Source organism: Brachycentrus maculatus, unplaced genomic scaffold, assembly GCF_059751285.1.
Source record: "Brachycentrus maculatus isolate JH-2025_06_01 unplaced genomic scaffold, ASM5975128v1 h1tg000286l, whole genome shotgun sequence".
Taxonomy (NCBI): Eukaryota; Metazoa; Arthropoda; class Insecta; order Trichoptera; family Brachycentridae; genus Brachycentrus; species Brachycentrus maculatus.
The window spans coordinates 122046-145140 of record NW_028281037.1 but is presented as its reverse complement, the minus strand read 5'-3'; the positions used below and the strand labels follow the sequence as shown (position 1 = coordinate 145140).

Genomic DNA, 23095 nt, shown 5'->3' with positions numbered 1-23095 from the left:
GACATATTTTAAAAAGTATTTTGATATATTGAAAATAGTATTGTAATACAGGGTCATTCATTTTTCGGTTTGGAAAGAGAAGCTAAATAAAACACACAGCGATACATTTTTTATAAATTTTTTATTTCATTATAAAGTTTGGACTTTACCATTTAGTGTGAAAAACAATATCATTCAAATGGCACCTCGGGAAGATTCGATGCACGCGATTCTTTTGAGGTCATTTTTATGGTAACTTTTTTCGCACATTATGCGCTGATTATGGTTGTTATTATCGACCAACTACGCAAATAATCGCTAAAATTGTGAAGATTTCTGAAGAGAGTTGAAGCGTTACTGATGCCGTAAGTTTGTCGTAATGTCGTTACTGATGTTTGGTATGCTCTATGGTCGAAAGGTGTCATTGGTCCGTATTTTTTCGAAAATGCAAATGGGCAGACGGTTACAGTACGATATGGTCGAATGATAACCAATTTTTTTGGCCGGTGATTGAAGATCATGACTTGGACGATATGTAATCATGAACCTTATTAAAAGCAAAACGAGAAATCGTCTTATTGATGAGAATCTGAAAACATGCTAATAATAACATACAAACCTGACTTAATCAAACTTTCAAAGGAGATGCAAGGACATTATTCCCAAGTGTTCTTATGGATACCTTACTGTAAAAAGATTTTTTATCAATGAATAAAATCCTTATTAAGTGTAAAATCAAGTTTTATTGAGTGTAGGTACCTGTAATTTAATAAAGGTCTAAAATTATAATTGCAAACAGATTTTTCTCCCAACAAACTTTGAAATCATCGTACTTTGTATATTAAGCTAGTAAGTTTGGTAAGTATGTAATAAGCCTACCACTTGGATGGGCCATGATCAGAATATGATAACATTATGGATTTAATCGGTAATACTGTATTCTTAGATTACATGTGCAGCGTAAGAACTTATCCACGGAGCTATTTGTGTCCATTCCGGAAAGCTGGAGACAAACTTTACATAATCCGGTGTCATCATGATTGCGTGATCAACATAATTCCCAGTGATCCCAAAATCAATGAGTGGTCCGGTGAAATTGGACGGTACCTGTAAAAAAGGTTTCATATAAATACCGTTGAATTTTGTTATAAATATATTTTTTATTACTGTCATGTCAAATATCAAAATACTACATGTGAGTAATGATTAAGATAACACTTTGTCAATATAATGCAGTGCCCTTTGCACCATTAGGTGTGGATAAGGGTTACAAGAAGTTGTCTCTACATTAATAGACTCAAAAGTAATCTTATGTACACAAAGGTTTTATTTGTAAATTTGAAACATCATATTATTCCACAATTATTCATTCAAACCCTTGTCGGCACCCCAACGGTGCATAGGGTACTGAATTATATAAACGCAATGTTATCTTGATCGTTAACACACGATGGAAAGGTGATCAGCCCTCCGCTTCAAGTACCAGTCCAGGGTAATATTGAATAAATATTAGAGTGAAAAAAACACTTATTTTAAAAATCAATTATTTATTTGACCCCCCCTGGGAATCGAACCCGGGACCTCCAGAACGGTAGCCGAGTGTGCTGACCATTACACTACGGAAGCGGACATAGTTAATGCCAAATCTATAAATAATAATTAAGTGCAAGTTACCTGGTTACACACGCATGGAATTATTGCAATTAAGTATATGTATTTGAATCCATTCAGCAAGCAGCTAAAGACTTTTCAATGTGAAAACCTACACAATGCCTTGTAACTTGAAATGCACAGTAAGGTCACTCAACAACAACGTCATATATCAAAAATTGTCGATTTTAAACTGTGCATGTTTTCGGAATGCCCAGAAAATGTACTTTATCCCAGAAAAAGCGGCATATTTTTTACTTAATATTTACCTGCTACAGGGCAGAAAGTGTTGTTTTTGCATTTGAAGAAAAGGTATTGTTTAATTATTTTTTTTGATATGCAAAATATTTTTCAAATGAAGAAAAAACCTTCAGTTTTTACCTAAAAAGATCTGTTGGACAGTAAAACGTTCAAAACATGGCTTGATATTTATTTTTAATACATTTTATTATATTCTTAAACTTTAAAAACGATCTCCTGAAAAATCTAGTTTTTTTGATTTATGACGTTGTTGAAAAGAGTTAGCGAGTAGACAAAGTGAAAATTGCCACTATGATTGCCAGCCTTCAGGGGGAAGTAGCACAACGCCAAGAACAATATGATTACAAGTTTTACAGAGATAACTCACATTGAATGTAACGGATAGCAGATAATCTTGTGTGGGATCTGCCCTTACAACGTGTATATAATAAATAGGTCTGTCCTTCCACTCTCCGGATGGCACTGGCTCTGTGGGAACACTCCAGCTATCCACTGCGATGCCTTCTCGGGGTACTAAACTCAGGGTGACTCTAGATGGACCTGATGGAGTTAGAAAAAGCTTATTGTATTTATATTGCGAGACCGAGTTAGAAATACCGACATCCGGAGCATCTGTAAGACGGAGGATATCGTGAAGTGGGGATGACACTGAAGGCGATACTGGAATGAACATATAAACAGAATGTCAGAAGACAGACTTCCACGTATCGCCCTCCAAGGTAATCCTGAAGGATGCAGACCCCCAGGCAGACCTCCGAAAAGATGGAAAGACAGCTGGTAGTCAACATCCCAAGAGCGACATGCGGAGGCACAAACAGATCCCTAGGATCTACAAAAAGAAGAAGAAAAAGTATTTATATTTTGTGACAATACTTTTAATTTGTCCAACTCTGGGTTTGTTTCTTCACAAATCTTTTTTTTAATATAAAAAGAGAAATATTTGTGTTTTTATTATTTACACAAATATTTCAAGTAGCTGAGAGTACTGACCATTACACTAACTACACCATTACACTGGAGATAGACCTGTCAAAGGCTGGTTTAAGAGTAAGTATTTCATTTTTCAAATATTTTATATCAGTAAATACCATAAGCAACATATTATCTTGATAAACAAGCAACATATTTACACCGAAAACCATGATTTAAATAAAATTTATCAATGTTTTACTTTGTGGGTTTACATTGACATCATCATTTCGATGTCATCCCACAAACTTTATTTTTTTTCAATTGTTATTATTTTTTTATATTTATTTATTGGAAAACCAACAGAATATTTAACAAAAATAACATAATATAATAAAATTTAAAAAATAACAGTTCAATCTAAAAATAAAAATGAACTGTCATGTACAGAAAAGTATAATTATTTAATAAACTTACATTACATGTTTTTATCAAATGATAGAAATTATCTCTCTTAATATTTCGCTTAAACTTATTAAAAGAAACATTATTGATGTCTATTTCATTAAGCATTACATTGCACATATCGCAGGCTCAAATTCAAAATGAATTTTGGTAGGACGTGGTGTGCATTTCAGGGATTTTAAATAAGTTTTTTTTTCTGGTCTGTGCTCCCGGGACTCCCGGAAAATTGGTGAGTGATAAAAGCTCTGGGCAATCTACATAATTATTAAAAAATTTATACAGGAAAATAAGGTCGGCAGTGTTTTATGTAAAATGTCATGGATAAAATAGAAAATAGTCTCAAATACGATTTTAGTGTTAAAATACAACCACAGATGGCAGTATTAGTTCCATTTTAGAAATAAATGACACTTTAGTTATAAGTGCGGCCAATGTCCTTTGAGGAAAGTTTTGTTTGGACAACCATGTGCTGTACATATGGGAGTATGTAGGGGAGGACATGTTAGTAAATGTTACCTTTGATCACCAGATTGAGGGTGCAGTTAGAAGCATCGGGAATGCAGGTGCGTGCATATGTGAAAGATGTCGGATATACAGTAAATACGGGAGCTTCTCCAGTAATCCAGCCACTCGTAGGGCTGCATTAAAAAATAAAATCATTAAATGTTACAAAATTTTATAAAACACATTAAAAGTATTAAGACTCGAAGGAGCATATCTGGCCAGAGTCTATGAGATAGAATAAGAGAAATATGAGAGATCCAAGATGTCGTCAGGTAGGAAAGGCAATGAAAAAGACAATGGTATGCGCATGTGAGGAGAATGGAACCATCCAAACTCCCCCACATTGCACTGCTCGGCCAAACCCCACGGTAGACGACTTCTGGCCAGAACACCAAAGAGATGGATTGACAGCTGGGAACCAACATCGCAAGAGGCTAATCCCACTTAAAACAGGCCACCAGGTCTACACCAAGAAGAAGAAGAAGATTAAATGTATTGGCAACTAAGATAAACATAATTAAACGGCTCAGTTCAATCAGTGTAAGATATATATTTTTTGCAAATTGTACCTAACACAGGAAACAAATACCATTGTTAATTCCTATTAGTGCAATAAGACTGTGATACTTAAACAACCTTATAATCCTTTCTCATATCGCTCACTCCTTTCAAGAACATCATAAATCAAAAAACTTGATTTTTCAGGAGAATGTTTTTAAAGCTTAAAAATATAATACAATGTTTTAAAAATAAATATCAAGCCACTTATTGAACTTTTTACTGTGCAACAGATCTTTTTAGGTAAAACCTGAGGGTTTTTTCTCCATTTGAAAAATATTTAGTATATTTTTAAAAAAATAATTAAACAATACCTTTTCTTCAAAATGCAAAAACAACACTTTCTGCCCTGTAGCGGGTAAATATTAAGTTAAAAATATGCCCCTTTTGCTGGGATATAGTACATTTTCTGGGCATTCCGAAAACATGCACAACTGAAAATTTATGATTTTTGATTTATGACGTTCTTGAAAGGAGTAAGTGATATCTTTTTATTTTATTAAATAAAAGAGAAATATTTGTGTTTTTATTATTCACAAAAATACTTAAATTTCCATACTGTTTCTGTTGACCTAAGCGGCTTATTATTAAAAATAGGTATCAAATTTTGGTTGAGTGGGTTCGATCCGAGAAACTCTGACTTAAGAGTCCGCGACACTAACCACGGGACCACAACCCGACACTTTTTTATTTATACTTCTAATCTTACTAGTTGTTTGTTTATAAACGATTTTTATTCATTCAATCGAAAACTAAATTTTCACCCTAAAGAAGATATAATATATAGTTAGATGTATTATCCTTACAGTGAAAACTCAGTGTTTGATAGATAGAATAAATAAAAATTTGCAGTATAAATGGTGTTTTTAAGCCTTTGCACAGACAGGAACAATGTATAGAAGGCACTGATTTAGTTTGGTTTAAATATGGGGTAAGTTGGCAAACCTCAAAAAATGAGTGGTCTCTTCGTAGTGCGGTATTCCGCAGTATATTTCTGTATCGCAGTCATTCTTTAGGGATTGCATGTTGCGTCCCTTCAAAGGAACAGTTCGAGGACTATTCCTGTCCAAGTTGAAAATTAAATATCCCGTTTCATGCCTTCTCAATACATTATTCTCGTTGTAAAACTTGCGATCTGCATGCTGAAACAATTAATTAAAGTCTATATTCTATTCTCCCTCTAATTCATCATAACTGAGGGTTGTGACCCTTGTGGAAGCAATGATTCATCTCCAGTTATCCCTTGACTGCGCTGCACGTAGCCCTCCAACCACCGAGGTGCCTGCTGCTACCTTAACTTGATCGGTCCATCGTGTGGAGATCTTCCTTTCCCTCTCTTCGCCTCCAGGCTACCGATCACAACTAGGCGTTCCAGGCTATCCTCATTACCACGCACAACGTGCCTAAAGAACTGAAGAATCCGTTGTGTACAGACATTGGCCAGAGTCAAGACATCCAAGCGTACTTCCTGGCGAATGGACTCGTTGGTGCGTCAACCACCACATTTCAAATGTGTCAATCTTTCTCCTTTCTGCTGTTTTAATGGTTGATGTTTCAGCAGCATAGAGAAAAATTGAGAGGACCAAACTCCTAACAAGCTTTATCTTAGTGTTGTTACTCACAACCCGGTCTTTCCAGATTTTGTCTAGCTTAGACATGGTTACTAACGTAGTTCTAACATAACTAAATATCCATATTACCATTATCCAGAATCGCTGTGGTGTTGGATCGTCGGGTCTAGATCTGTATGGCTGGCCAACAGAAGTACACAGGGATATAGGCAGCATTATAAGGGCAAACACTGCTAGGATTCCCAAAAATATCGCAGGTTTCCTTACGAGGCTAACCAGAGGAATCTATGAAATAGAAATTAATTGACAAAACATTAAGATATATATTAGATATTTTGACAGGAGACTTGATAGAGAAAAGCAAAACAGAGCCTACGACATGACATTAACTGGTTTAGGCGATCACTTTGTGCACTGTGTAAATTCCACTGTTGTGACCATTATTTTAAAAATTTATAAGTATAAAATGTATGTATTTATATGTATAAAACTAACTAATTAACCAACATGCTGCCTCCCCGCAGGGGTAGGTTAGGTTAGTTTAGGAATGGAATCTACTAAGCTACACCAATCTGTCTTCTTTCACATTCATGCATCTTCTCATATACATACCTGCCGAGTATTTCGACTCCTGACCAGTAATTGAAATACTTGATCATGAAATACTTGAAAAATATATGGAAGAGGCGAAAAAAAAAAATTCGCCTCGAAGACAGAGCGGTGTGGCCTTGTTTTCTTTCTGCCTAGTCCTGCGGAGAAGCAGCGTGATGGTTAGTTAGTTAGTTAGTGAGTAGAGATATATTTCTGCTTATTGTAAATAGGTGCTAATATTTGGTTGAGCTCTGTGTGAATTGTAACTGATGTGTATAGTATTGTAACATATATCAAAATATAACTATATAATGAAAATATTTAAACAAAAAACAAAGTTATATTTTGGGGTTTTCAGAATGCGTACTCACCAAAAAGTTCATCAAATATACAATGACAAATGAAGAGACTAGTGCAATATACATATCTCCGTTGATGGGGCTGGACCTCGCCATAATAGGAATAAATATCATGTACACCAACAAGTCAAAATATATTTGGAAAAGCACGGATGGAATCTGCACTATCAAATACACCCAAACCCATTTGTGAACTGGAAAAAAAGATAAATTTATATGAGAGGTGTGCTGTGATTGTTTTAAAAAAGGATGCTGATAAAAAATAAAGGTCATTCACTTAAATAAGTCATAAATCGAAAGGCATATTCAAAACTCAACAGCAGTATTAAGGCTGTCTTAATATTCATATTGGATTTTGACATCTCATCAAAGATGAAGAAGAATATGGAAGTCTGGGCATTTACGGGGCTGACGACCGTCATAGGCTAGTTTAAGTGATCACTTTATATTATATTAAACCATATCCGCTCCCTAGGTGAAGCATATGGAGTCCACAAACTGTCTCCAGGCTTTTCTGTCGGCTGTAAGCTCCCTTGCATCCTCTTAAGTCAGATCCACGTGTAATATTCACCAATTCTACCCATTATTGACAACCACACTACTCAATTTCTTGGAAGTTCTTGTATATATGAACCAATTTAGAAACCTTCTTCTTGAATCACTAGAACTTCACTAGAGACATCTATTGGTGAGATGAAAAGAAGTTTTTATTGAGCAGAAACTCTTTTATTACTATTTATTAATAAACCAAACGCCTTAAACATTTTGTCATCCTTTGTAGTCTTAAAAAACCACTTCTTTAGGCTTAATAAACATCATTTTTACAAGTAGAGTGTAAAGGTTACTTCTGTATAAGGCTCGGATTCAATTCTAATGGTAGCAGTCACCCTGAGTGATTAAGCAATCAAAAATTCTGAAAATACTGTAGTTTTTTTTAGATGTTTTAATGAATTATTTCTTAAATTAAAGTCTTACCTGTCCGGTAGAGAGGAGTTAGATGAATGATTAGATTGGCCAGTGTGGAAAACAATGCTGGGATCATGAGCATGGACGCCGATCTGATTCCCACACAAGTCAATATCAGTAGCAAAAGAGCCCAAGGTATCTGGCTCGCCACCAAGTTCATTTGAGTTGTCATGGACAAAGAAAGATGGCGCTGAAACAATCATGGAAGGTTATTCCTACTTGAATTTGATAGATTAATACAGTGAAACCTAACATAAGAGCACCTTTCATAATGAATATTTCGCATAACAAACAAAAAAAATGTGAAAAACTTGCTCTCTTAACAAGCGACATTTCATAAAACGAGTAACAAAGAAAGAGGCAAGTCCCTTTTTCACGACATTCGCTTGTGAGCCGGGATTTCCGCGCTGGGACTCGAGGTGGATAACAATGATATTGAAGAGCTTGTGTAAGAGCACAGTCAAGAGCTGACCAGCGAAGAGCTTTTGGAGTTGTATCGTGTTTTACAGCAAGAAATTATGGAGGAGAGCTTGTTAATGGAAGAGGAGGAAGTAGCAGAGCAATAATCTTCTAGCACAATAAGAGAAGTGCTGAAAGCATGGGAAACTGTTGCATCGTACATTAAGAAGCATCACCCTAAAAAGAAGGTGGCTATTCGTGCTACAAATTTATTCAAAGATAATTCTGTGTGTGGCACATTTTCACCAAACTTTGAAGCGTTGGCAAAAACAAATGTCTTTAGACAGTTTTCTAGTAAAAAGGGATTAATTATTTGGTATAAACTCATATTTTTTTACATTTTTTCTTTAAAATCTAAATTGTATTTTGAGTTATTACATTTTGACAATATACATATGTGTTATTTTACTTGGATAAATGTCAATACAAAATTGAGTATTCTTTCGGCATGGAATGCATTATCGTATTTTACATTGATTTCCCTGGGAATTTTTTTTCGTTTAACGAGTGTTTTGCTTGACGAGTAAGATTCTGGAATGAATTATGCTCGTTATGAGAGGTTCCACTGTACTTTAAACCCCAGTTTTGTTTACCTGTAAGTTTAAGTGGTGCATATCTGACACCGTTTATTAATTTAAAATAAATACACCACCATATATTAGAAAGAGAAATACATTTGAAACACAAAAACACACGGATAACTACAGTCGATATGTTTATTTTAAATCAATCTTACTTTATTTTTCCTCAAGTAATTGACTAATACGATGACTAGTCCGTATGCAGCAAGAAAGGGACACCAGAAGAGAGGGAAGATCAACCAGACATGAGAGAACCAGGGCATGGTCAGAGGAGCCACTCCATCTATGAAGGCGCCCATGATAACAGTGGCTGCGAGGCCTGCACCGATGCCCACCAACTGACCCATCATGGCGATGCAGAGTTCTAGACACACCAGACCTGAAAATAATAGTAATGTCATGAAAGGAATTAAACCTAGCTGGCTTGAACAGGGGAATTGAAATCCCCCTTATATGAATTTTGATTCTATTAAGTATTTAAGTATTGACCAGTCTGGAAGTATGGACGTAAATGAACGTCAGTGTGAATTTTCCTTAAAAGAGTATGGACGTCAATAAACGTTGAAGTCCGTCTGTCAGTTAGTATAATGTTACTTGTATAGCAATGACATCTGTGGATATTTGTGTGTAATTTTGTCATAAACGAAAAATATTTATAATTTCAAAACATTAAATGTTTAAAAATATTGTTTTTGATAAAAAGCAAATCAGTCAGTTTTTGTCTGCTAGCAACATGTTATTCACTCTTATAAAGGTGTTTGGCTGCATGTTCGAAAAGACGTGCCGTTTATGACTCAGCTGCGTACTATGATTTCCATACAAATATTTAGTGTGGTCTTTTTGTACTCTGCTCCGGATCACATGTAATTTTTGGATATCAGTGTAGGAAAGGTTAATCTTATAAGGATACACATATGTACATGTATAATATCGCTCACTCCTTTGAACAATGTCATATTTCATTTTTAAAGTTTTAAATATTATATAATAAAATGTATTAAAAGTAAATATCAAGTCATTTATTGAACTTTTTGCTGTGCAACAGATCTTTTAAGGTAAAACCTGAATGTTTTTTCTCCATTTGAAAAATACAGAGTATTTAAAAACAAAAAAAATTGAACAATACCTTCTCTTCAAAATGCAAAAACAGCACTTTCTGCCCTGTAGCGGGTAAATATTTAGTTTAAATATGCCGCTTTTGCTGGGATATATAACATTTTCTGGGCATTTCGAAAACAAAGACAACTGAAAATTGTCCATTTTCGATATATGACGTTGTTGAAAGGAGTGAGCGATATATGAACACAGTTTTATGCACACATTATTTGATCAATATCAAGAATAATACATTGTTTATGCTACATTATGTTACATTACCAATGTGTGGAGTGTGACTAGAAGATGTTGTTTCTGCTAATTCATCATCTGGTATTATTTTGGAGAATGCATTGTTAACGTCAGTAATGCCATTTAGTCCTGTCGTATCCTTTCCTGGGCCTACAAAGATTTTTTTTTATCAATTAATATGGGTAATATCTAACAAACTAACTAACAAACCATCACACTGCTTCTCCGCAGGGATAGGCAGAGAGAATAGAACACTACACTGATCTGTCTTTGCAAACAACCTCCGCCTCTTCCAAATTAATGCTTCTTTTCATACTTAAGTGCCGATTATTCCTGACTATTAAACTCCTGACCTAACATCTTTCAAGCATCTGATCATGCTAAGTTTCTTATTCTATTTCAAACTACATTCGTCTCACAAATCGCTCACTCCTTTCAAGAACGTCATATATCAAAAAACTCGATTTTTCAGGAGAACGTTTTTAATGTTTAAAAATATAATACAATGTATTAAAAATAAATATCAAGCCACTTACTGAACTCTTTACTGTGCAACAGATCTTTTTAAGTAAAACCTGAAGGTTGTTTCTCCATTTAAAAAATATTTAGTTTATTTCAAAAAATTATTAAACAATACCTTTTCTTCAAAATGCAAAAATAACACTTTCTGCCCTGTGGCGGGTAAATATTAAATTAAAAATATACCGCTTCTGCTGGGATAAAGTAAATTTTTTGGGCATTCCGAAAACATACCCAACTGAAAATTGACAAATTTTGATTTATGACGTTCTTGAAAGGAGTGAGCGAAATATGATTTACTGTTAAAGAACAATGAGTGAAGAAAGCTTCACTTATTCGATTCACTTGCCTTAACTGTCTCAATACACCTTTCTTAATTTCATGGGTAATGCTTATCTCAGCCATGCATTTTTACTTTATATCACCATTCGAACATCTATTATACATGGTTTTTGACTCACATTCAATGTTTTTAAAATTGTATAAGAGACAACAATGGCTCTGACAAAAAGAAACGCAGAGATGATCAAATGCACACAGCGATCCATGGAAAGATCCATGCTTGGTGTAAGCCTGAGGGATAAAGTAAGAAATGAAGAAATCAGGAACACAACCAAAATTGAGGATATCATGGATCGCGTGACAAGACTCAAGTGGCAATGGGTAGGATATATTATAAGACAGAACCCCACAAGATGGATCCCTAAAATTTTGAGATGGAGACCTTGGGAAAATAAAAATAGGTGTTGGAAAACCTCAAAATGATGGTCCGACGACAAAGTCGCTGTGGGGGGTAGAAAATAGCTTCGAACAGCAACTGACCGAAGGAAATGAAAAGTGTTTTGAACATTGAAAGCATTAACTTTGTGGATCATATTGATATATAATTTTGAGAAATAAAAAGACTTTGTTTTTTTATCCACTCACATTTTTATTAACAACCAACTAGTTTCGGCAACAACCTGTTGTCCTCTTCAGGGTTTAATTTATGACTATGGTAAACATTTATATAAAAAAAGAAAATGGAGTTCTGGTTCCAACCCTTATGTATGGAAGCGAAGCATGGAGTTGGCAAAAGAAGGATGAAAGCAGACTGAATGCAGTCGAAATGCGATCCCTCAGACGAATGTGTGGCAAAACGATGTTTGATAGATGTTCGAATGATGAAATAAGGAAAGAATGTAAGGCTGAGATAAGCATTATCGATAAAATTAAGAAAGGTGTGTTGAGATGGTTTGGACATGTGGAGCGTATGAGTGAAGAAAGAACGGTTAAACAAACTTACGGAGCGAATGTAGTTGGAAAAAGAAGCAGAGGACGACCGAGGAAAACTTGGCACAATCAGGTATGTCAAATACTCGAAAGCGGCCGGGTCAGGAGTCGTAATAATCGTCGGGTATGTATGAGGAGATGCATGAATGTAGAAGAGGCAAAGAATGTTTGCAAAGACAGAGTGGTGTGGCGTTCGATTCTCTCTGCCTACCCCTGCGGAGAAGCGGCGTAATGGTTAGTTAGTTTTAGTGTACAAGTTGTTGGGTTTCGAGAAGGATAGGGGTGGGGGTAATGGTGTTGTAAGGAGGGGTAAGAGCAAGGAAGGGGATAACTGTGTTTAGATTGGGTTCGATTTTATGGGAAAAATATTAAAAATGGGACTTTGACTTAAGAGTTAAATGGAAGAGTTCTGTATCCAGCGGTGAAGAACAGAAGGCTAGAGATGAAGAAAATAAGAGAACTTTTGTACTAATTGCACAGTGAAATGTCATTGCAATGACTAAGGTTTTGATTAATATAAACAGTAATTTTTACCTAGGATTCCATTAGCCCCAGCTACGTCTGTAATCACTTCAGAATTGTTGGAGTACTTTTTACTGATAGGGATTTCAATTTCATTTTCCAAAGTTTTGTTTGTCCCTTTACTTTTCTTGCAGAAGCGGTTTAGCAGTCTTCCTATTGGTCCCCAGCTTTGAGGAAGCCATTTCCCTGTGAAATGACCAAATCAATTAATTAACAAGTTATTTTAATCCAGCTGTACCTGGCCATGCGTTGCTGTGACGGTCTGTTTAAATGGAAAGGAAAGTAAAGAAAAATAATACATCCCATATGAATAATTTCACAATGCTTGTGGGTATATAATATTTTAATAGCTGTCGAAAAATATGTTAACTGCTATGATTTTTTAAAAATATTTCTGTCATTTTAAACAGATGGCGCTGCCATGCCGTAAAAAATCTGTTTAAGGTCACAGGAAAAGTATATTTTTTTATGAAGGATATATCAAGATTATATTGATTGATATATTACATTTTGTACAAAATATATTTGTAAAAATATTTAATACAATATTATTACAAGAAATTATCCGGTGACAACTTATTTTGAGAGTCTTTGACTTACAAAAGATGAAAAAGGGTCATGAATGGGTCTTTTGTTTAAAATGTTGTTGTCAACACGTGACTGCAATATTTGTATGGACACGGGAGCCATGTTCAACGTGTAGAACGTTTTAAGAAATGTATTTATATATCTCACTTACAATCCATCATCCGGCCTATGAATATCACAACGCTAAATATTGATAACAGGAACACGCAAACATTGATGGCTATACTGGCTTCCAGAGAGTATCGAACCATGAACCATCCTAAATAGTCATAGAAAACCACTTGACCATCAGCATGTTCCTTAAAATAAAATTAATATATTGATCAGGGGAATAAATATTTTATATAATATAATACAACGCACACAATACAAAATTTATTTATTTTGATTGTCTAGGTCCAAATGATAATATTCTCAATATTATTAATATTTAAAGCATTTACTTTGTGGTTAGTCATTTTTACTTATTTTTTTTTTACAAAAATGTTAATAATATTAGTATATAACCACTCACCTGTGAGTGGTTATATACTAATTTTATTAACATTTTTGTAAAAAAATAAATAAGCCAAATGTCTTTAAAAATAAATAAGTCTTTTTGTGGTAATATCTATGCATTTTTAACTAAACCTTAACTTGGTAAATACCACTATTTCTTAAAATCTTTTGAAGCACGTGTTTCGATGCATTTTGCATCATTTTCCGCATTGATACGGTGTTTGAAAATGATGCGGAATGCATCGAAACACCTGTCACAAGATTTTTACAAGAAGAGGTATTTGCTATGTAAAACATTAAAAAAGCTAATAATAATATTAAAAAACATTTTATTTTTAAGAAAAACAAAATTGAATATTATATTACTTCTTAATTCAGCTTAATTTCAAGCTTAATTTATTTTTTACCATGTTTATATTGGTTAGAAAATTTAAAAAAATCTAATAAGATTTATAAAATACATTTCGTTCTTTAGTAAAATGATTATAGAAGTCAAAAAATTGAAATGAAGCAGTCGGATTGAGAATAAAAATATTACTTACTTTCACATTTTCCAATTCCGGGGCATTCCCCAGTGCCCTTACTAACTGGAGAGTGTTTTCTCCCAAGTGCTGATAGCTTCCCAATGGAATGAATTCCTCCTTGTCGTATTTTGTGTGATATAGATATCCATTACGGGCATAAGCAAAGTCAAGACCTGCAAGAAAAACAGATTTGAAAAGTGCTACATTTATTAAATACCATTAACACATTATTGTCAGGCAATTTTTTCATCAACCCCAACCCTAATTATGCTCAGATAGTCGGCCCCCGACCCTCAGTATACTAATCACATATAAAAAAACCCTTATCCGCACCCCAATAGTGCAAAGGGCACTGCTTCATATAAACGCATTGTTATCTTGATCGTTTACACATGAAGGAAAGGTGATCAGCCCTCCGCTTCAGGTACCAGTCCAGGGTAATATTGAATAAATATTAGAGTGAAAAAATCACTAATATTTATGTGACCCCCCCTGGGAATTGAACCCGGGACCTCCAGAACGGTAGCCGAGCGTGCTGACCATTACACTACGGAGGCGGAAAAATACTAATCACAAGTAACCACAAACCCAATTCCGATCTGTACTATGTTTTTTGCTGTCTCACGCTCTACCAAAAGCAAGCAAATAGAACGCTTATAGTGTCTCCCGCTTTTACCTACGGTATGTAAAAGACGCTTTTAAGTAGTTTCTCGCAAACAATGTATTACTATTTTAAGCACTAACTTTACATTCTTTGACTTCTTATCATAGCTGAATATGGAAGTATGGATATTTAGAGGGCTTATGACCTATCATAGGTTGGTTAAGTGATCACTCATCACATATGCAACATTCACCATTCTACCCATGATATAACACTACTAAAATTTTTGGAACTCCTATATATATTATATCATTTATCTTACACAGTATATATACTCCCTTTTTCCTTTGCCCTCCTTTTAATCATCTTTTGTAATTCATGTTTTTTTTAAAGTTAATTTGTAATTTATGTTTTTGTTACTATCTATCCTCTGATTGCAAACAGCTAAATATGGTATCAAACATTTTGATCAATATCACAAATCTGTTTTTGGTTGGTTGGAAGATATTACTTTTTAGTAATAAGCCCGCCAATGTACCTTTTCTTTTTCTTTTTCTTTTACTTTCTGTACATGTAGTTTAAATAAATACATAAATAAATATAAATTCAAACAGCCATCTATGTTGGATTGAGAAAGCTTTTATTTAGCAGGGACCTTTGTGATTACATGTTTTAACAAAATTTTAGTCATGACATGTGAAATAAGTAGGTCCATAACTTGCCCGTTTACGTACCTGGAATATTTCCAAAGTCTCTGAATATCCGAAAGTCAGAGTCAGAAGGAATGAGCCCATTCTGAAATATTTCTTCACCCGTGATCATCCCATGCGGATAAGGAGCATTGCGAGCGTAGTACTAAAATAATATAAAATAATATATAAATAATAAAATAGCATCAGCAAATTAATCAACTTCAAAAGGTAAATTGGTGTAAATTGAAGTATAACATGGCACCTTACAAGAGCCGAAAGCAGCTATGTACTTAGCTTTGAGAATTGGTGTCTGTGAAGAATTTTAATTGTAGTTCAATATTCTGAGGAATGAAGAGATAAGACGTAGGACACAGCAAATCTTGGTCACAACTGTCGTCAAGAAAAGGCGATTCACTTGGCTAAGCCATGTACTCTGCATGCCTCCTGAGAGCGGCCATCAAGCTTGCCTCTTTTACAAGGCATCAGGTTCGCGCCGCCCAGGAGGACCACTGCTGACAATTTGTCCGTTGGAGACCGTTTGTGGATTCCATATACTTCACATAGGGAGCATATGGTTTAAATAACTAATTTTCAGAATCGCAGAATGGTGTCTCATAATGTGACCAAGCTCATGATGTATCCTAAAAAACAATATAGCCTAACCTAGTAAAAATAATGTTTTCTACCCGCACTCTAGCCCGCACAGTGCCCTGTCTAAACAAAATAGACTGTATGGTCCAAATTGTATAACAAAGCCCTTTCCACTGCTTAAAACAAGAATATATAAAAATGATATTTACATATAATAGCCATGAGTTTTTGGGTCCTGATTGAAACAAAATAGCCCTTCCTCCAGTTCCGCAAGCGTCAAAATTAAGGACGGCTCGTGCTGAAGATGCCCATTTGTGCTTTAAGAACATGTGAGAAGCCTGAAAAAATTATATAAATATTATTCTTAATATACCTATAAATGTGGCATAACACTGGGTGGCATTTGAAATGTCTACTGATAATCCCTTGGACCACAAATTGCACAAATATCTGTATCCTTACAAATGAAAGCTTTCATTTTTATAATTTCATTTGTATGAAGCGACTTCTTAAGGTTCATGGTTATTTCAATTCAAATCCACGTGGAGTATAAAAATGTGAGAAATGTGAAATGTGAAAGGAAAACATTCTCTTATAATGTCAGTCATAAAATGTTCCACAACTGAATGCGCTTGAAATGCCATCTACAGTAGGAATTGGAAACCCACATCAAACAACTTTATAAAGATAACTTGTAAAGACTATAAACAAAACATTGAGAAAATTATGCTGAGCACTTTAGAATAGGGACAAAGCAAGGCAAAGGAAGTGACAGCTTCTCTTTATCTTACTTTTGTGTAATTTAGGGCTAAAGTAACTGATGCAGCACCCAATTTACCATTGAGTACAGATAAGGGACTTATTTTTCCCCAATTTGCTCAGTGTTAAGATTCATGGGTAAAGATGACTCGATTTTTCTGTGTGATTCACCACTACTCCTCCCAGTCACGAGCTAAGATGAAGGCAACATTCAAAGAAGCCCCATACTTCATTATTTAGTCTTTCCTACTTTGTAAAGACCATATTCCTCCTCGCTTACTCTCAAATTTTTAAGATTTTATTCATTCTTCTTAGCAACATACCAAAACTTGGAACGAATCCACTCTTTACATTCCATGAGTCATTCTTTCACTCATCTTTTTTTGTGCGTCTCGTAGTCTGTTGAAGGCAACATTAAAAGAAGCCCCATACATCATTATTTAGTCCATCTACTAATAAAGACTGTCTTTCTGCTTGGATGCCCTCAAATTTTCAATACTATCCTCATTATTCTTGGCAAGAAGGAATCCATTCTCTGCATTCCATGAGTCATTATTTCACTGTTAGTTCTTGGACGAATAGATATGTTTATGCACCTTAAGTCTAAAGGAAGGGACTGACCGGAGCATTTCGTCATAAAGTAACGTCGCTTCGACAATAGATGGAGCCCTCGGCTCACTGTACTGACTATACGAATGCTCGCATTGTAACGTCTTACATTATGACAAAATGGCTTCAGTCAGTCCCCCCCATAAGGAATGCATAGTCTATAAATAAGGAACTAAGAGAAAGAAATGGCAACCTGCAAGGAGGATTCTTCTGCTCCATTGAAGAGGAAGATGACATTGTGTTTGAGTCTAACAGTTGATTGAGATAGAACATTTATCAGTTCCAACATAACGGCACAAGTCACTGCATTGTCACCAGCACCTACAAAATATGCATTTTCATTATTATTCACGCATGTACCTACTTAAATTACGCCTCATATTTTCCAGATTTTTGTGGCTGTTAGGATCGCCGTTTCCGATCACAAAATTAAGGTTGATGATGAATGCTGAAAAATCATTCAAATTTTCTAACTATTTCTAAGTACTAACCTAGAAAAATGTAAGTTTGTTTCTATATTTAAATAGAAGAAATAATTCATATAAAAAACCTAAAAATAAAACTATTGTCTTTATTTTTTTAAAAACATATTACACACATAACTCGTAAGATGAGTAATTTCCATCACTCATCTTCTTCCTATTCTCTCTAAAAATCTCATTATATATTTTTAATAAAATAATACTATTTTCTCTCCATTTCCTTTCCCATGTGGCAGTAATATACTTCACCCTGAGCTCCCTCATTTACGTCATATGTATCTTATCCAATATTTTAATTGATATTTGTGTTCTAATTATAAAAACAAATATTCCAATTTTATTATTTTTGTATGCCTAAATACACCGTTACTAAAAAAAAAGGTTGTAGAGTAAGCTTGAACCCAGAAATTCTGATTCAGAGTCAGCAACACTAACCAGGGAACCACAACCGGATTTCAATTTATATCCGATAACCTGTCTTTCATTAATTAATGGTTGAGTGAATACCATGCTTAACATATGCAGTGCTTTGTGGACAATTGGGGACGATATTCACGAGGTTACCGGCACAGCAGAAGTGACGAGGACACGGAATACGCAGTGTGTGCTCGAATAAGTGTGCGCTCACAGTGTTGCCATATATACAGATTTATCTGTATTGATACAGATTTTAGGCTACCGTTACAGATGACAGATTTTAATCTTAGGTAGTACTTTTAGTTTTATACAGATTTTTGGAATTGGACATAGTACATATATGATAAAACAGAATAATGAAAATATGTATAGATTCGAGCATGATCAACATTTGATAATAAGTACTGAAACGTTGGAAAGATTATTACTACCAAAACAACTACAATGATCCATGCTACAAGCTAAAAATAGAAAAGGATTTGATTTATAAAATTAATAAAAATGTGTTTAAAAATAAATGTTATATTTTGGGTTGTTGATTCTATACAGATTTCTAGACTGCTTGATTCAGATTTTTTGGTTTGGCATATGGCAACACTGCGCACTCATAGCCACACATGTTGAAGACAATATACACGGGCGCGAGTTGGGAGCTATTATCATTATTATTGGGGAATGACAGGGTTTCAAGAAAGATCACATTAATAACAAATGAATAAGTAATGAATTAATAATAAACCTTCACTGGTAGGGACTGTGTCGTAATGACAGTTGAGAAGTAGACTGTGGTTTTGGTTTGAGCCTTCCAAAACAGCTATCACATTCTGAATATTGTCATAGACATTTGTGAAAGATGGTTCGCTTTTATACATAAAAGCACCACTGTCTTTCTGGATCTGAAAAACATGAATATTATAAATAAATAACACATTTTGAATAGATATTATCTGGTTTAAGTGATCTCTTAACCTTTCCCATACGGATCAATAAAAAATTAAACGTGTTCCAAAGCAAGGTACCGAAAGACCCCAGTTCACAGTTGTATGGAAATCTTAGTACGCAGCTCACAGCAAGTATCAACTCGCCGCTAGCTGAGTCATAAATGGCACGTCTTTTTTAACATGCTGCCTAGCGCTGACTGATTGTCTCGCTCTTTTTCTTTACAGTAATACCACATTTATTACAGTGAAAGAAATAACTTGTCACTAGCAGACAAAAAATTAATGTGCTGATATATAAGAACATAGATCTCGCGGAACTGACTGATTGTTCTTGTTATGAAAAAACAATATTTTTAAACATTTAACGATTTGAAATTATAAAAATAAAAAAGGGAAAATTTTCTATAATATTATTTTTAAGATAAAAAAATGGAGTATGTAGCTCCTATAATACTAAAGTTATGGAATTGAAATTCATTTATGAGGGATTACAATCCCTCTGTTACAGTACTGACATTCAATATATTGACTTTGGTTTACTTTGCTCAAAACGTGACCTCTCAATAAAACGACAATGGCACCATTGTATCTTGTATGTATTTTTCATATCTATCTTCTTATCATGCCTTCTCTATCCTTACGAACCCACCTGCAGACAAACCTCTAATATAAAGGCTTGTCTGGAGGATTAAGTATCATTTACATTCTGTATATAACAAATGATTTTAATTTTACATAAATACGTAGGTTAGCATTTTTCACTACAAAAGGACAAACCTCACATGTGATAAGTAAGTTGAATACAATCCATAATCCGGGATTAGTATTTTATTACTTAAGATATGAAGATTATCACAGAGTTGAAATAATCCATGAAATAATTGTGAGCGCGGTTGATTTAAGAATCTCGTATAATCTTTTAAAACATGTTTTAACCAAAATCATTTAATACAAAATAAGCGGATTAGGTTTTTTCATTTAATTATGATTTTTCAATGGATTTTGATGTATAAGTAAATAAATAAAATAAAAATACAGACAAAAATAGAGAAAAGAGAAAAAAAATCTTAGATAAAAAAAATATATTCCAGAATGAAAAATAATCATTGGAAAAATATATGGTTGTACGAAAAAAATTAATAAATAAAGAGTAAGATTAAGACCACGTTTAAGTATTTCAAATACTTGAACATAGTCATGATCATGCCAAGTTTTCCTCGGTCTTTTTCTGCTTCTATTACTAATCACATTCACCTCATAAATTTGTTTAACCATCCTTTATTCACTTGTTCAATTTACATGTCCAAACCACCTCAACACACCTTTCTTAATTTTATTTATAATGCTTATCTTAGCCTTGCATTCTTTCCTCATGTACTACTTCAGTCTTCTTCTTGGGTCCAGTATTGAACAAAGGCCTCCTTCTTGGAATTTCCAAAATACCCGCGTGCTGAGAACTCTTTATAACTCCTTAGTGCGAAGTAGACTCGAGAGTGGCTCAATGATTTGGGGGCCACACGAGCTTAAGTACTCTCTTATGGTAGAAAAAGTCCAAAAGAAGTTTCTGAGGTATCTCTACATGAGGGAGTACGGCTATTATCCTTGGCTCTACCCCACCCAGTTTCTCCAGGGTATACTTAGCTACAAAAGTTTAGAGACTAGAAGGAATGTGTATTTGATTACGCATTTTTATCGATTGTTGCGCGGTATGATCCATAATCCTGAAATTATCCGAAACATTGGTCTGTGTGATCCCGATAGTTACCTAAGACAGCGTCGGCATAGATTGTTTCACATTCCTATACACAGGACCAACCTGCCGATGATTATGCCTGTAGGAAGAGCTACCTTTATGTTGAACAATATCTCATTGATATTGATCTGTTCCATGTGTCTGAAGGAGTTTTCACCTTTAGCAATAGTTCTTACAATTTTTTTTTATTTTTGTATGTATTTTAATGTATACAATTTAATTTTTTTAGTTTGTAATGTATATCGCTCACTCCTTTCAAGAACGTCAAAAATAAAAAATTGACAATTTTTCAGTTGTGCATGTTTTCGGAATGCCCATAAAATGTACTATATCCCAGCAAAAGCGGAATATTTTTAACTTAATATTTACCCACTGCAGGGCAGAAAGTGTTGTTTTTACATTTTGAAGAAAAGGTGTGGTTTAATTATTTTTTTAAATATACTAAATATTTTTCAAATTGAAAAAAAAACCTTCAGGTTTTACCTAAAAAGATTGAAATAGAAATTGAAAAACTTACCTCGTACAGCAGAGATTGCGAGCTATGAGCCTTTTCCTTAATAGCTTGTAATTCTAGCATGAGGGCTTGTGGTGCGGCGACTTCATTGCTGTTGGATCCAACAATTCTCGGTCCCAATCTTGTCAACTTCTGCAAATAATTTCTGGAACGAGTTCCACTGAACACATGAGCGTTGTCTTCCTGAAAACCAATCCAACATCGTATAAACATGTGAAAAGATAAGTACCGTAGAACGGGGTTACTTGAACTTTGATGTGTTACTTGAGCCCAGTACAAAAAAGAGATTTAAATCTGTATTTGGTCTACAAAAATAAACGTATTGTGTCAATGAGTGTCACTTGTTTGGGAAATAATGAATCATGTCGGTACATTCATTATTGTAGACCAAATACAGATCTATTTTTTTTTGTACTGGGCTCAAGTAACACATCAAAGTTCAAGTAGATCCCTTCTACGGTATATGGTCCAAAATTACATTTTAATTTGCCTATAATGGGGGTGAGAGTGACCGCACCCTTATTTATGAAGCGCCCTTAAGGTAGTATTTTACGAAAGTGGCGCTATATAAGTAATCCAAATTTATTATTATTATTATTTAAATAACATCCCTTTTGTGGAAGAAGTTTAAATAAGTTTATTAACATCTCAATATTGATGAAGAAAAATCTCAATGACTGGATTTACAGGGCTTATGACATGTCATAGGCTAGTTTCAATCACCATCTACCGATGATTCACAACCACACTACTCAAATTTTTGGATCTCATATGTATATTTGTAATTTTCATAAATATTTAATGTAAAAAAAATAGTTGCTCAATTAATACAGCAGTCATTTGTAATTTATGATTTTTTTATGTTCAAGCACTTTCTACCCTCTGATTCCAAATAGCTATATAAGATATCAAACATTTTGACCAATATTACTAGTCTGTTTTTGGTTGGTTGGAGGATGTTCATATTCTTTATGACCACCAATGTACATATTTCTTTCCTGTACATGAAGTTTAGACTTTCGTATTCTTCATCATCTAAGTTGAGATGTCAATATATAACTAACTCTAAATTAGAAAACACAGATATATGAAGGATTTGAATACCCTTAAAATGTTGTGAGTTTAAATAAGACTTACCGCATCCAATTCCGTAACCACATGTGGTAGAACATGATCTATGAGGTGGATAATATAGTAGGCAAGGCATCCGACCAGCAATACGATGATGGGCCAACTCCACGAGATAGAATGTGGGCTGTTTTTTAACACAACTTTTGTTTTTTTTTCAGAGGAATTCTGTTTATTGTCACCAACTCTATTATACTCCATGATATTGAGCAATTCTTTTTACAAAATTTTTCTCCAAATCTCACTTTTTCACTAACAATACATAATTTTCTGTTATTACCTTCCTTCAAGGATGATGGGGAAGAATAGACACTTATTAAATAAATTATAATATTAACCCCAGATTAGAGAAATATGTGAGATCGAAGATGTCATTAGGTGGAGAAGGCAACCAATGTATGCGCTTATATATAACATTGTTATTAGTAAAATTTGTGTGCGACCCATCATGACATATGGGATCAAAATAAGTGACAATAAAA

The 23095-nt window shown here is 34.3% G+C and overlaps 1 protein-coding gene across 1 annotated transcript; it reads right to left on the bottom strand.

The window, feature by feature from the left end:
• Positions 1-891: 891 nt before the first annotated feature.
• On the bottom strand, positions 892-22325 carry LOC148305084 (endoplasmic reticulum metallopeptidase 1-like). Its single transcript, XM_088267253.1, has 18 exons — positions 22317-22325; positions 21489-21668; positions 19017-19101; positions 17572-17699; positions 16220-16348; positions 15462-15582; positions 14142-14296; positions 13253-13400; positions 12526-12699; positions 10231-10350; positions 9009-9232; positions 7823-8003; positions 6860-7041; positions 6027-6182; positions 5272-5468; positions 3781-3902; positions 2258-2430; positions 892-1086 (listed from the first exon to the last, which is right to left on the bottom strand). Exons 1-18 carry the CDS (start codon positions 22323-22325, stop codon positions 922-924), a joined length of 2649 nt encoding a protein of 882 aa, XP_088123379.1. The 3' UTR covers positions 892-921.
• Between the last annotated feature and the right edge of the window lie 770 nt (positions 22326-23095).

Excerpts from the sequence above, each read along its gene's own strand:
- LOC148305084 (XM_088267253.1), bottom strand. Across the intron at positions 3,903-5,271 it reads GAGACCACTCATTTTTTGAG|CCCTACGAGTGGCTGGATTA; the intron begins GTTTGCCAACTT and ends TTTTTAATGCAG. Across the intron at positions 1,087-2,257 it reads TGCTATCCGTTACATTCAAT|GTACCGTCCAATTTCACCGG; the intron begins GTGAGTTATCTC and ends CCTTTTTTACAG.